The sequence below is a fragment of the Helianthus annuus genome, chromosome 9, assembly GCF_002127325.2.
Source record: "Helianthus annuus cultivar XRQ/B chromosome 9, HanXRQr2.0-SUNRISE, whole genome shotgun sequence".
Classification (NCBI taxonomy): Eukaryota; Viridiplantae; Streptophyta; class Magnoliopsida; order Asterales; family Asteraceae; genus Helianthus; species Helianthus annuus.
This window is the reverse complement of record NC_035441.2, coordinates 118,496,943-118,510,154: the sequence shown is the minus strand read 5'-3', so window position 1 is coordinate 118,510,154 and position 13,212 is coordinate 118,496,943. Positions and strand designations below refer to the sequence as shown.

Genomic DNA, 13,212 nt, shown 5'->3' with positions numbered 1-13,212 from the left:
AACTTTGATCAAAACCAGCCAAATTTAACCATGAACATCTCTAATGGGAAGGAAAGGACACGAGATGGTCGAGTTTGAAATAAAACGACTAAATTATTTAACCGAATTTTAAATATAATCCTTAATTCTAGACAAACCTGACAAATACGAAGACATAACTAACTAACCGAACAAATCATCCCAACCGGCAGTTAAGAATTCCATTTACAAACTGCAAGCACGAGACAACAAAATTGAGCGATGCTCTATGGCAACTAAGCACTTGATATACCATTTACTTAACTCTACTGTACACCGCCATTCTTTTAAGGTTTATTCGGTGTCACTAATGCAATTAGAATGACGAGTTTCTATATCATCCTTGACAATTTCTGCTCCTTGAGTTTTTTCAGAATCTCCATCTCCAGATGTGTATGGTTGTTGGGAAGTAGTTTTAGAAGAATCTTTCAAAAAATGTGACGGAGTTTGCCTAACAACATCATCTTTCCTGGAATTGGTAGTAGAATTTAGCCATACAAATTGCAAATTGTGCCCTTTCCAGGATTTGCCACCCACAAACGCCTTCTCAGCCGCATGACGTGTTCTGAAATATATCTGAGCTGTAACATTGGATGTTTTGGGGTCGTCTTCTACTTGCACCTTTGAAAGATCGCCATATGGTGAAAAGTGTTTCTTCAACACGGGAACCTGCAAAACCATAGCCATCAAATTTCAACATTATTTAAATCACATGTTCGATAGAGCATATAAATGAGGGAGAAGTATACTTGTCATATAGGTGTTCCACTTGACCTAAGTTAAGATGCATTCTTAAACTGTTTGTAAAAGAAAATGGAGAAACTGAGAATGGAAGCTTACATCAGCAAGACCATCGGGTAGAGGTGAAACAATTTTAAACGCAGTTGGCCGATTGTCCAGTTTGAACCGATTGCTGACAACAGGTGATCCAAGATTGGACGATGAAAGTGGAGATGATTTCAAGCTTGAAGATTCTGGAAGTGCTAATGATAATTTTGTTTTCGAACATTGCTTCCTGGAGGGATCCGCAGATTTGCTACTACTAGTACCTGCCACTTCATCTTGTGCTGATGGTACAACAGCATCACGATCCCCGTCACTCAGGGTTGCAGCCGTTACAGAATCAGCTAAAACCCCCAACTTCTGCTTTTTAGCAACCTGTTCGGGTGCTACTTCACCTTCTGGACCAGTAGACTGCAGAAAAGAGTACTTCCATGTAAAGTGACAAGTTATAGAATGGTTAATAAAATCTGGTACTCAGAGAAAACGGTCTACAAACTTAAATTTATACACTCTTAATCACAAATGTCGGTGGTATCTCTACTACCGACCCTCCCTTTTTATACTTTGACAAATTTACCCCCTCCTTTTTTACACACCCACAGATCCACCGCCAACTTTGCAAATTAGCACTTTTAGCCCCTGCTCCATTTTACAAGTTATACAAACTAACCCCTCCAGTTTCTAATATTTCAACTTTACTTCTGTACCATATAAAATATAAGTTCTTAACCTATTAAGTTTTTTACTAATTTAATTTTTCTTCAATAACTTCCGTCCACTAATTTTTCATAAAATCTCATTTTGATCCCCTTGACTTTCTGAATTTGAGTTTACCCGTTTCTTGCTTTTACTTTTAAACAAACTATTTTTCTACGTGCGTATTTTTATATACGTGTCAAGTCAAATATAAACGTTTTCGTGCTTATTTTATGTACGTTTCTAGCTGTTCCACGTTTCCGCATACATTTTGTTCAGAACAGAGTGGGGTCAAATATAATACGTTTCTATTCGACGGTATAAATTAAAGTTACTCTACTTTTCATCCCAAAGTTGTTACATATTATATATCTATAATAAAAACCATGATCCAACCGTGATGCTATTGAGTTAAATCGGATACGCATCAGTCATCACATAATACTTAGACTAATCCGTTTGATGTTTGCAATGTACCCGCGCCGGTCTAATTACTAGTATAATCAAAAGTTAAACTGTATGCAGATAAACCAAAATTAAAGGAAAAGGGCATATACCTGTTTCTCAAGTTTATCCAGTTTGCGTCGGAAGTCATTCCTTTTCTGATCAAGCATTTCTTGTTTTTTCCGAAGTTCTTCCTTCAAAAGCTCCAGACTCTCGAGCTTCTTTTGCAAAGGTGGAGTTATTTTTGTGTCATATACAACCGTAGGCTTTGAGTGATCAGAAGCAGAGGCATGAGAGACTCTGCTATCATGCGATACTGATTGGAAATCATCTTTTCTTTTGTTTGCAACAGAAGAAACTTTCAATCCAAGGGGTGGTATAGACATGTTACGGCCACTAACTGTCTGGACATCGTGTATGATGTCACGATTAGCCCAAAATAGCTTAATAAAGCGATTACTCATTACAGCGTCAGGTGCCATAAGAGCAGCTTCTGCTTCTTCTCTTTTAGAGAACTGAACAAAAGCCCGCTCGCTATTTAAAGGAATAGAAACATTGGTAACCTCCCCAAACTTTTGAAAATGTGAAAGTAAGAGCTCCCTTTTGTTATTCTGACGGGGAATGCCATTAACAAATAACGTACGTTGTGCCTTTTGTGACGGCTTACGGTTCATACGTCCATTTCCACTCTGAGATTTCAAAGATGACTCTGAAATGTTCGGCTTCCGGAAACTTGAATTGCTAGCGGAAATTACATTCTCTCCCATTTCTGTTCTTTTTGTAATGCTGGTTATTCTACCATGTACAGAAGATCTTGTTTTTTGAGATGCGCGCACAGCCCCACTATTGGTTACAAGTTCATTATCAGATCCGTCGGACTGACCAATGCGATGATCACCAGATAAACCATGATCCAGTAATGAATCGTTTTTTCCAACATTTGGCTGAGGTATAGATTGAAGCCCGGTTGATGTATGTGAATCATTGCTCCAAAGAGGCTGATCAGGATCATAAAAGTCAGCAGCAGAATCAATGTCACCGATATTATGCTTGATATTTTTTCCATGCGGGCCTTTGCTGTTTGATCGCGTGTTCATCACGACACTAGTTGAGGGTGTAGGTCCTGTCCCCACTGGTGCTATAGATAGATTCGCACTAGCAAGTGATATAGGGAGATTAAACTGTGAAAGGCTCTGTAAACCGAAAAAAAAAACAATAAAATTTCGTAAGGTCAAACTTTAACTGCTGACTAGTTTTCGTAAGGTAAAAATATAACAATAAAACTTCATCAATGGTCTATCAGTGAAAATATGTCACCTGATTAATTTTGTAATCTAATTTATTAAAGGACCCTCAAACAATAACAATATTGGATTTCCTAGCACACATAATTCTGCAGCATATTGAGTATATAATATAGCATACCTGAACATCTTCTACAACAATACGATTCGTCCCATGCTCCATAGGACACATGTCACCTCTTAGGCAAAACCCTTGTTCCTCAAAGTCCCGACACTGTCGTCTTGCAAGTCCCGTGTTCAAAGAAGAATTAATAGCTGGTCTGTATGTTCCTTGTAAGCCAAGAGGGTGAAACATATCCTGATCACCGTTTGAAATTCCGGGAACCAATCCAAATGGACTCCAGGATTGACCTTGAGAATTTGAAACCGTTGCCAAACCCCATTGACCGGAATCCCTTCCTCTAGAAAACTGAGTTAACCCAGGTCCTTTCTGGTTAAACTTTACAGAGATCTCTTTCTCGATAGGATTAAAACTATACTTTTTCCATGTTTCATTGGACTGAGAACCAGTTTCGCCGCCAAGATGTCTATTTTGGAAAGATTTACTTCCTTTTCTATATGACTTTGTAAAGATGTGTCCCGTAACTTCATCCTCCAATAACCGAGACCTCGCATCATCTCTTCTACGATGCTTATGGTTGCGATCATCATCGTCATCACTGATTTCTTTATCATCGGGATCACCTTTGTATATCATGCGTGGCCTTCGGGATGAAACTCTAAGCTCCATTAAGTGATGAAAAGGACGCACCAACCAATTTTTTGAAGAGACAATGAGACCGCTGGATCGACCTGAAATATTTACCTAAGACATAGTTGAAAGAAAATTAAACTAAAGTTAAAAGAGGCGAACATGACGAAATAATACTACAGCAAAACACTTCCGAACTTATAACAGAAACAAAGAAAAAAAAAAGATTACACAAAGTTAAGACTTAAAAGGAATAGGAAAAAAAACAGAACATCTATTCATTTCCAAACGCATGCGATAAGAGACGTTGGAAAACCCTCCATACAGTAGGCACCACACATATATGGTAACAAAATTTGATTAAGTGCGTGCTTCCAAATCTGAAAGAATGGTGCCATATAATTTTATTAATTGATAAAAGGTAACTTAAGGAAAATTATTATTCACTAATGATTCAAAACCGTTTAGCTCAAAACCAAAACGAATCTTGCAATTTTGACAACCTTGAGTTAACAATTTACATGTGAATAAAATAAACCTATTACAATATCATATGAAACGTTAACTAGCTTATCACATATACTCCAAGATAAGATGTGAATGGTTCACACTATAAGGGCTACAAAATTTATTTTTGCAATGAAGAAGTCATAGAAGGCCTTAGTTAAAAAAAAAAAAAAAAAAAAAAAAAAAAAACATTGTTCAACTTAGGTAAGGCATACGACTCAGAAACTATGAAGTTAACATTAGTAATGTAAATCTATCATCATATACTCTGAAGTAAAAACTATCTCTGAAACGAAGGATCCAAGCATACAAGTTCACAACGAAGTGTAAATATCACTACAAGCGACATAAGCTGCCCCAGAGAATTCTCATACTATACTCATTCTGAGAGTAATGCCATATGAATTATTCATCGATACAACTATACATAGCGATTTAAAAAATCATAATTCATTAATGATTCAATTCCATTCACCTCAAAACCAGTACGAATCTTACAATTCCGACGGCACTAAATTTACACATGAATAAACCTATTACTACCATATTAGACCTCAACTAGCCTATCACAACTACTCAAACATAAGTTGTTGATACAATAAGATCTCTACGAGACAACACTGATGATATATATACACATCCTGAGCTCGCAAATTATATTTTTCCGATGCAGAATTACTACACATTTTTGTCATACTTCGATTGGAAAAAAAAAAAACTCTCTCTAAAAACAAGTATTCCAAGCATACAACGACATAACGAATGTCGGAATCAGTAAGTATCAGACTACAAAAAATCTAATCTCAACTGAAATAAAACGATCAAACAAAAAAACAGGCCTTTACAAATCAAATTTACACAAAAAAACTCTTAAAACTCTGATAATTTCAGATTATAAACCCTAAAACCTAAACCTAAACCACAAACAACATTATATCGAACTACAGAGTCTCACAGGCAATCAAGTTACAGATTATCATTGAATTAGACGAATCAATCGATAATGAACAGTTCAAATCCAATCCGAGATTACACAACACAACGATATACACAAAATATAAATAAATTATACGAAACGATGTAAGAAAATAACCTCGGTCAACAGAATTTCGCAATTAGGGCTAGGATCGTGCGTTTCTGGATATAATATGTGTGTTCAATGGAGCACTTGTTCGTCGCGGAACACACGTTTTAGTTGTGTGTGTTGTATATATGAATGTATCGGTTTCTGTTTATAACTTCTCTGTGTTCTCTCCCCAGGCAGGACATAGGCAGGAAAAAGGTTTTACAGAAAGAAAGAAAGAAAGAAATAACGTGAATAGGAGGATTGTGATAAATTAACAATTTAGCCCCTTGTATTTTCCAGCAGTTCCGAAATTGCACAGTTTGTATTTATTTTCGTAACCAATGTTGAAAGTGCATTAGACCATTGGGTATGGGGGAGGATAGTCTCCAAATGACTATCCTCCACATAAGCGCAACGTAGGCAAAGGAGAAAGACCCTCCTCTTGGAGACTATCCAAGGGTGTGGGAATGCTCCTCCTCCATTTTTATTATTATTTATTTGATTTAATTAATTAATGAAAACAAAGTAAATAAAAATAAAAAAGTTACATTTAAATAAAACCTAAAAAACAACCTAAGGTTACATTTAAAAAAAACACACCTAAAAAACCTAAAGTTACATTTAAATAAAAAAAAAAACACACTTAAAAAAAACCTAAAGTTACATTTAAAATGGGACGGTCTTCCGGATGACGAAAACGGGTGTGAACTTGAGTTGGGATTATTTGGGTTGTAGGGATCCATAATTTTTTTAAGGTTGGGAGAGGTTTTTTTTATGAAAATGGGAGAAAAGTGGAGTAGTTTGGTAAAAAAGTGGGGTGAAAAGAGGTTGAATTTTATAGTGGTGGGGTGAATTTTTTTTTTAAATGTTACAATATATATTAAGGAGATAAAGATAGGGGGGCCCACCAATGAAAAAGACAGCCAATCACATGGATCGTCTCCTCCGTTACATATTCGACGGAAATGCCATGCCGGGCCCCAAGGGGGCAGTGTGGGACGTGGCTAAAGGGGTGGGACGGGCCTTTCACGGAGCCCACACCCATTGGTCTTAGCTAGGGGTGGCAACAAAAACCCAACCATGATATTTTGGGTTACTTTAGGCCTTTTTAAAAAAGAAAATAAGTCTGAATGGGCTGGGGATTTAGTTAAGATGGGTTAGGATGGGTTTTAAAATACCCATCTAAATCTTTTCATGGGTCAGGATGGGCTTTTACTATCTAACCCTAAAACACATAACTGTCAAACAATCAACAACCATGTCCTCATCGATAACCTTCTTCTTCTTCTAACTACGAACTAGGGTTTAGCCCCACTCGATCCAATCGCCAATCATGTCATCTCAATCGCCATCATCTTCCACCGACGACTCCACCACCACATCGCTGCTCCTCACCACCACCGATGGCGTCTCCCGCACTCGCCACTTCGTCAGATCCACTCCCTCCCTCCGTGGCGCCGCCATGTTCCTCCGCCGCGCCAGCAGCCGCCGGATGCTCCGTGAACCTTCGATGTGTGTGAGAGAATCAGCCGTTGAACAAATTGAAGAACGCCAGACCGGTTGGGTGTATTCACGTCCGCTTGTGATTCTAGACCTGATCTGGAACCTTCGATGTGTGTGAGAGAATCAGCCGTTGAACAATACCTTCCTATATTCTTAATATTATTATTCACAGGTCTCCGTTTTCATTAATGGTGAACCCAATTTTCATTCTTTTCAATTCCCATAACTTTGATTTGTCTTTTTAAATCATTTTCTAAAATCTCTTTGAATTGTGAGTGTTTAGAAATCTTGAATCTACTTGGGAGAATCAGTAATTTAAATCAGTAATTTATAATCTTCAATATATGTGAGAGAATCAGGCGCTGAACAAATCGAAGAACGCCAGACCGATTGGGCGTATTCACGTCCGATTGGGTTTTTTTGAATTTTTTTTTTGAATTTTTTTAATTTTTCTTTATTTTTTAAATTTTTCTGATTTTTTTTTTAATTTTTGATTTTTTCTGATTTTTTTAAAATTTTTTTTGAATTTTTAAAATTTTTCTGATTTTTTTTAATTTTAGCCTATCATGACCAAAACCCATTGTGACCTAAGCCCATCTTGACCTTTTTCTTAAAAAACCCATCCTAACTCAAACCCATCCTAACCCATCCCCATCCTAACCCATAACCCAAACCTACCCAACCCACCCATTTTGCCACCTCTAGTCTTAGCGGAAAGGGTACATTTGAATTACTAATGATTTATTTTTCAATCATCTTACTATTTTTTTAATAATATATATTAAGAAATTGTGAATGTTACTTTATCTCAAACATATTAAAAATCAAATGCATTTTTTTAGTTAATACTATAAAAAAATAATAATAAAATTAAAGTTGTTTTTCAGACTCTTTAAGGGTGGAAGGTATAATTTGCGGTGAGTGGATCGGTGAGTGTGAGTCACCGATCGGTGACTATACCCGGTTGATGAAGATGAGCGGTGAGTTGGAGAGAGGGAATGATAATCAGTGTGTAGTCACCGAATGTGAGTGATGGAGTGATGAGGAGAGAGAGAGGAGAGAGGAGAGAATTAACCAATCAAATTTTTTTATTTTTTAACCTACTCAAACACCCTAGAGTGATTAACCATACCCTCTGATTGAGTGCAAAATTGGGAGTGGAATGGGGAGTTGACATGGCATAATATTATTGGATAGAATTTCACTCAATCACCCTAGAGTGACTAACCATACTCTCCACCCTAACAAGTCTGGAAAGAAAAAACTCAAACTATCCCCATCAATGACCCAACCCAACCCAACCCAACCCAACCCAACATTTCATTAAAAAGCAATATCTCTCTCTTCCACCTACACAACCCAACCTTACTCAATTTTTGACACACATTTACAACCTAACTCAACCTAAGTTTTAGTTAAAAAAATATAGATATGAGTATAATGTATTGTATTAAAATCTAATAATATAAAAATGTTCATTTTTATTTCAAAAAAGTAAAACTTATCTAATTTAAGAATAAGAACAAATTGTATTGTATTATATACTAAATAATTTTTATTTGAACGAACTATGTTTTTAATAAAATTTATACCGGCATGCTCACAAAAAAACTAAGAAATACAATATATTTAGTTTTATTTTTAAGTTTAAATCAGAAAAGTTATTTGAATAATTTATTTGATTGGAGAATAAGTTGTTAAAATAAAAATTGAAAAAGAACATTAATTTGGTGTACCAATCAAAGTAGGACAAGTGGCAAGAAAAAGTCAGCAAAATTTGGGATGGTTGGGTCGTGACTTCGGTCATTCAAGTAACCAGGTCGCCATCTTCTTTTTTCTATTTAGTTTTATTTATTAAAATGAAACCAATATATATTTGTCAAGTGACAACCCAACTTATATTAGATTACCAATGAGAGTGGTCTCAACTATAGCTTTGTGATCAGGTAACCCAAACCAAAAATACACTTTTGGTTGAGCAAACAATGTTCTTTGTAAATTCTAAATAATCATCTAGCAAGTAGAAACATGAGTGTTTGGACGTCCATGTAAACTAATAAAGAAAGAAAGTTATTTCACATACTTTCAATAATAACGCTTACTCCTACTCTATTGTACTAATTATTCTAAAATAGAATTGAAACTAAGACCTCCTCTCTGAAAACATATATCTCTACCAAATAGGCTAGTCTCACGTTGACATTTAATTATTATAATTATATTAAAATATTTATATAACCTTAAAACAAAAGGTCGGTGGACTATAATACAAGACAGCCCTTAAGTTTTCAGCTTGTCGAAAACAATCCCTGACAAAAGAACAAAACAACCTTTAAAGTTTATACCATGACAAAAACAATATCTAAACCATTGAAATTGACATTTACACCCCCATACACTTTTTAAAAATTCCTAAAATGTCATTTTCACCCATTGAGTTTTAAAAATGTTATAATAAAATTATATTGACCATTTTGCCCTTGAGGAAAAAGACAAAATAACATAATTTTATTAGACAAATACCAGGTGATTTTTTTTTTTTTGACCAAAATGACAATAAAAGTGAAACCATATGGACCCAGATTAAAAAGTTTTGAGTTTTGGACTAAAGTGGCAAAAATGACAAAACCCCAGGGACCAAAATGGATTGACTCTGAGTGTGTGTGTTTATAATTGCATCAATCTCAGTTGTTTCATAACAACGGAAAAATGTACATCCACGTCATTGGTTGGCTTTTGCGTCGAAGACGCTTGTGAAGCGTTAGGAAGACGCGTCGAAAAGGTCTGAGCCATGCGCTTGGGGTAAAGCCTACCGCAAGCTGATGTGGAGGCGTCCGCATTACGACGCTGAAGCGTCCTTCTGCCGCATAAGAATAATTGCACCACGTGTCAACTACAAAATGAAAGACACAAGATTGGACTCTGCAGACGCAAAAATATCGGAATCCGTGATGCCCCGTTCCAAGGATGCATGAGCGGACTATTTTGAAAAGTCATTTTGGTCATCGGCCATTTTAGTAATTTTCCCTAAATAAAATCATAAAATTCAAGTTAGCAATTCAACTTTCGTACATAAATAAAGTTTACACTCTAGGTTTGTGAATGATGTTTGAATGATTGGAGGTAAGTACTCACTATACTTGCATGTCATCTAATAAGGCTAGGTAGGACCAAAGCATTCAAATATTTAATAATCACAAAAGACGTTTTTCATTATTAATGAATTGTAGGGATCAAATTTAGAATTTTAGTCAAACTATATGGCCGTAAATTGCATTTAACTTAATAATTAGTTAATTAATCATATTGAAACTGGGTTTGTGGGCCGAGAACTGTGATGAAATCTGGCCCATTTTTTAGCTTTATAAATTATAAGCCGAGAAAAAAACATCACAACGCAAAAGGAACTTGGTGAAGAAGGGGCTGCAACAATTCGTTATTGCGGTAATGCTTATTATTATTATTACTTTTCTTTCATTATTATATACTTTCATCCGATTAGGGTTTATGATATTCAAAACAAACACATCTCTGTTATAAAATTAATATCTCCAGATATATGCTGCATGCTCACAAACTGATAATTTGAATTCTGGTTTCAGTTGTCACTCATCATCAATGGCGGAAGAATATCTACCTGAGCATATTCTCTACCACATATTACTTCGAATGCCTACAAAATCGGTAATAAGATTTAAATGTTTATCAAAGCAATGGAATCGTCTGATTTCAGATCCTTCCTTTATGGAGTCGAGAGCACGACGGATGAACTTTCTCCCTAGCCTACCTTTTCATGTTATAGACGACAATGTGACAGTCAACGACGACATGGCTCCATCGACTATCAAGCTTTTCTCTCCTCTAATTAACTCAAAGAAATATACAAAGATCACTGTTGTTGGGTCGTTCAACGGGATAGTCCTTTTAGTCCTAGAAAATCATAAGACGAGCAATGCGTGGTACAATCATTATGATCATGATATGATGTTATACAATCCATTATCTGGAGAGTTCAAGACACTTCCTCATTCAGGAACCTTTGATGGCCGATATTGTAACTATGTGTATGGATTTGGTTACAGTACAACCGCAGATGATATAAAGATTGTTAGATTAAAGGAGGTTTCGTGCCGTTTAGAATTTAGTGAGGTTTTCAGTCTTAAAAATTGGTCATGGAGCAGACCTTCAAAGGTCGGTTTAGAATCTAGTGAGGTTTTCGGTCTTAAAAATTGGTCATGGAGCAGACGTTCAAAGGTTAAGGGCTACTCGACTTATGGAAGGTATTCAGGTACATTTGTAAATGGATTTTTGTACTGGGTTGTAAAGGACAGGACATGTTACATTCCATTGATACTGGCTCTTGATATTAACACGATGGTATTTTCGGATATAAAAGTCCCAGATGGACGTTGGTTGAATCGTTTGGGTAGATACAATGGGCGACTTTGCATGTTTTGCTCTAAAATGAATGTGGAAGGATACGAGTTAAGGGTGATGAATGAACATGGGTTTTGGTCCACAATATGTTTGTTCGCACCCAGGCCCACAACGCTAATTTCGTACTCTAATAATTTTGGGATGTTGTGTATTTTGGATGACGGGAAACTTCTTATGTCGAGGTCTTCAAAACAACCTGTCATCTACGACGTGTTTGAAGATTCATACGTACAAGGAGGTGATTGGCTTAACGGGTTTTGATCTAGTTGAGAGGCCGGTTGCATCTATTGATATATGTTCTGTTACCATATGAGTATGACCAATCCTTTTGAATTCATTGCTTCTTCCTCTTTTATCACTGTGACACCTACACGTGGGACTAACTTTTTTATTATTTTTAAACTAGTTTTAAATTTTAGAATTTAAACTTAATGCATTTATGCGTATTATGATTATGGTTTTATCTTTAACTTAAAGTTATGGGGTGAAATACCAAGCGTTAAGTTTATAATTCTATCATGGTTGACTACTTATGGGTGTGCTTGAGTCACATCCCTTTAGAAATTTAGGAAGTACTTTCAATCAATTTTTTAGGTAGTCCTTTTGTAAAAGGATCTGCCAAGTTTTTAAATAACTATGACGTTTATTTTTATTAAAACTTGGCCATGGAGCAAACCTTCAAATGTTGAGGGTACTCCATTTATGGAAGGCATTCAGGTACATCTGTAAATGGATTTTTGTACCGGGTTGTAAGGGACAGGACATGTTACACTCCATTGATACTGGCTCTTGATATCAACACGGTGGTTGAATCGTTTGGGTACATATGATGGGCTACTTTGCATGTTTTGCTCTAAAATGAATGAGAAAGGATACGAGTTAGGGGTGATGGATGAAGATGGGTTTTGGTCAATATGTTATTTGGCATCCACATTCACATCACTAATTTCGTAGGCAACTAATTTTGGGAAGTTGTGTATTTTGGATGACGGGACGCTTCTTATGTCAAAGTCTTCGAAACAACTTGTCATCTACGACGTGTTATACAAGGAGGTGATTGCCTTCACGGGTTTTGACCTAGTTGAGAGTCTGCAATCTACTGAATATGTCGAAAGCTTGATATCACCATTGGATATATGTTCTGTTAGCATATGACTGATCCTTTGGAATTCAGTGCTTCTTCCTCTTTATCACCGTGACACACCTACATGTGGGACTAACATTTTTAGTATTTTTAAACAAATTTTCAATTTTAGAGTTTAAACTTGATGAGTTTTCGAGTATTATGATCATAACAAAATCTTTGGGGTGAAATACTAAGCGTTAAGTCAAGGTTCCATCATGGGTGATCACTACTTATAGGTGGACTTGAGTCCCATGCGTTTAGAAATACTGAAATACCATCAATCAGATTTTTAGGTAGCTCCTTTTGTAAAAGGGATCTGTCAAGTTTTTAAATAATTATGACGTGCTTATTTTTATTAGTGTTTTACATAACTTTGTTTCATGAAGTAATTACTAGTGTATAAGTCGTCGAACCTGAATCTTACAAATTTTAAACCCCCGCTACAACGTGCGGGTAATCCTACTAGTTAAATACAAATAGAAAATGAAATCTAAAAACAAAGTAACCGTTGGTTGTCATTAAGCTGTAAAAACTTGGTGATTTGGAGGAGGAGCCATGTATCATATTGCAAGTTACAAAAACCAAATGCGTGTGGAGATAAAAAAAAAAATAAATGTTTTGAAGAGATGAAAACAAA

At 35.9% G+C, this 13,212-nt stretch overlaps 2 protein-coding genes across 2 annotated transcripts; one reads left to right on the top strand and one right to left on the bottom strand.

Moving 5' to 3' along the window:
- Window positions 1-93: 93 nt before the first annotated feature.
- LOC110878332 (zinc finger CCCH domain-containing protein 41) lies at window positions 94-5,729 on the bottom strand. Its single transcript, XM_022126618.2, has 5 exons — window positions 5,537-5,729; window positions 3,367-4,050; window positions 2,055-3,134; window positions 859-1,212; window positions 94-687 (listed from the first exon to the last, which is right to left on the bottom strand). The coding sequence occupies exons 2-5, from the start codon at window positions 3,973-3,975 to the stop codon at window positions 313-315; spliced, it is 2,418 nt and encodes an 805-aa protein (XP_021982310.1). The 5' UTR covers window positions 3,976-4,050; window positions 5,537-5,729; the 3' UTR covers window positions 94-312.
- Window positions 5,730-10,365: 4,636 nt separating this feature from the next.
- LOC110874576 (putative F-box protein At3g16210) lies at window positions 10,366-11,904 on the top strand. Its single transcript, XM_022123141.1, has 2 exons — window positions 10,366-10,456; window positions 10,615-11,904. The coding sequence occupies exon 2, from the start codon at window positions 10,631-10,633 to the stop codon at window positions 11,708-11,710; it is 1,080 nt and encodes a 359-aa protein (XP_021978833.1). The 5' UTR covers window positions 10,366-10,456; window positions 10,615-10,630; the 3' UTR covers window positions 11,711-11,904.
- The last annotated feature ends 1,308 nt before the right edge of the window (window positions 11,905-13,212 follow it).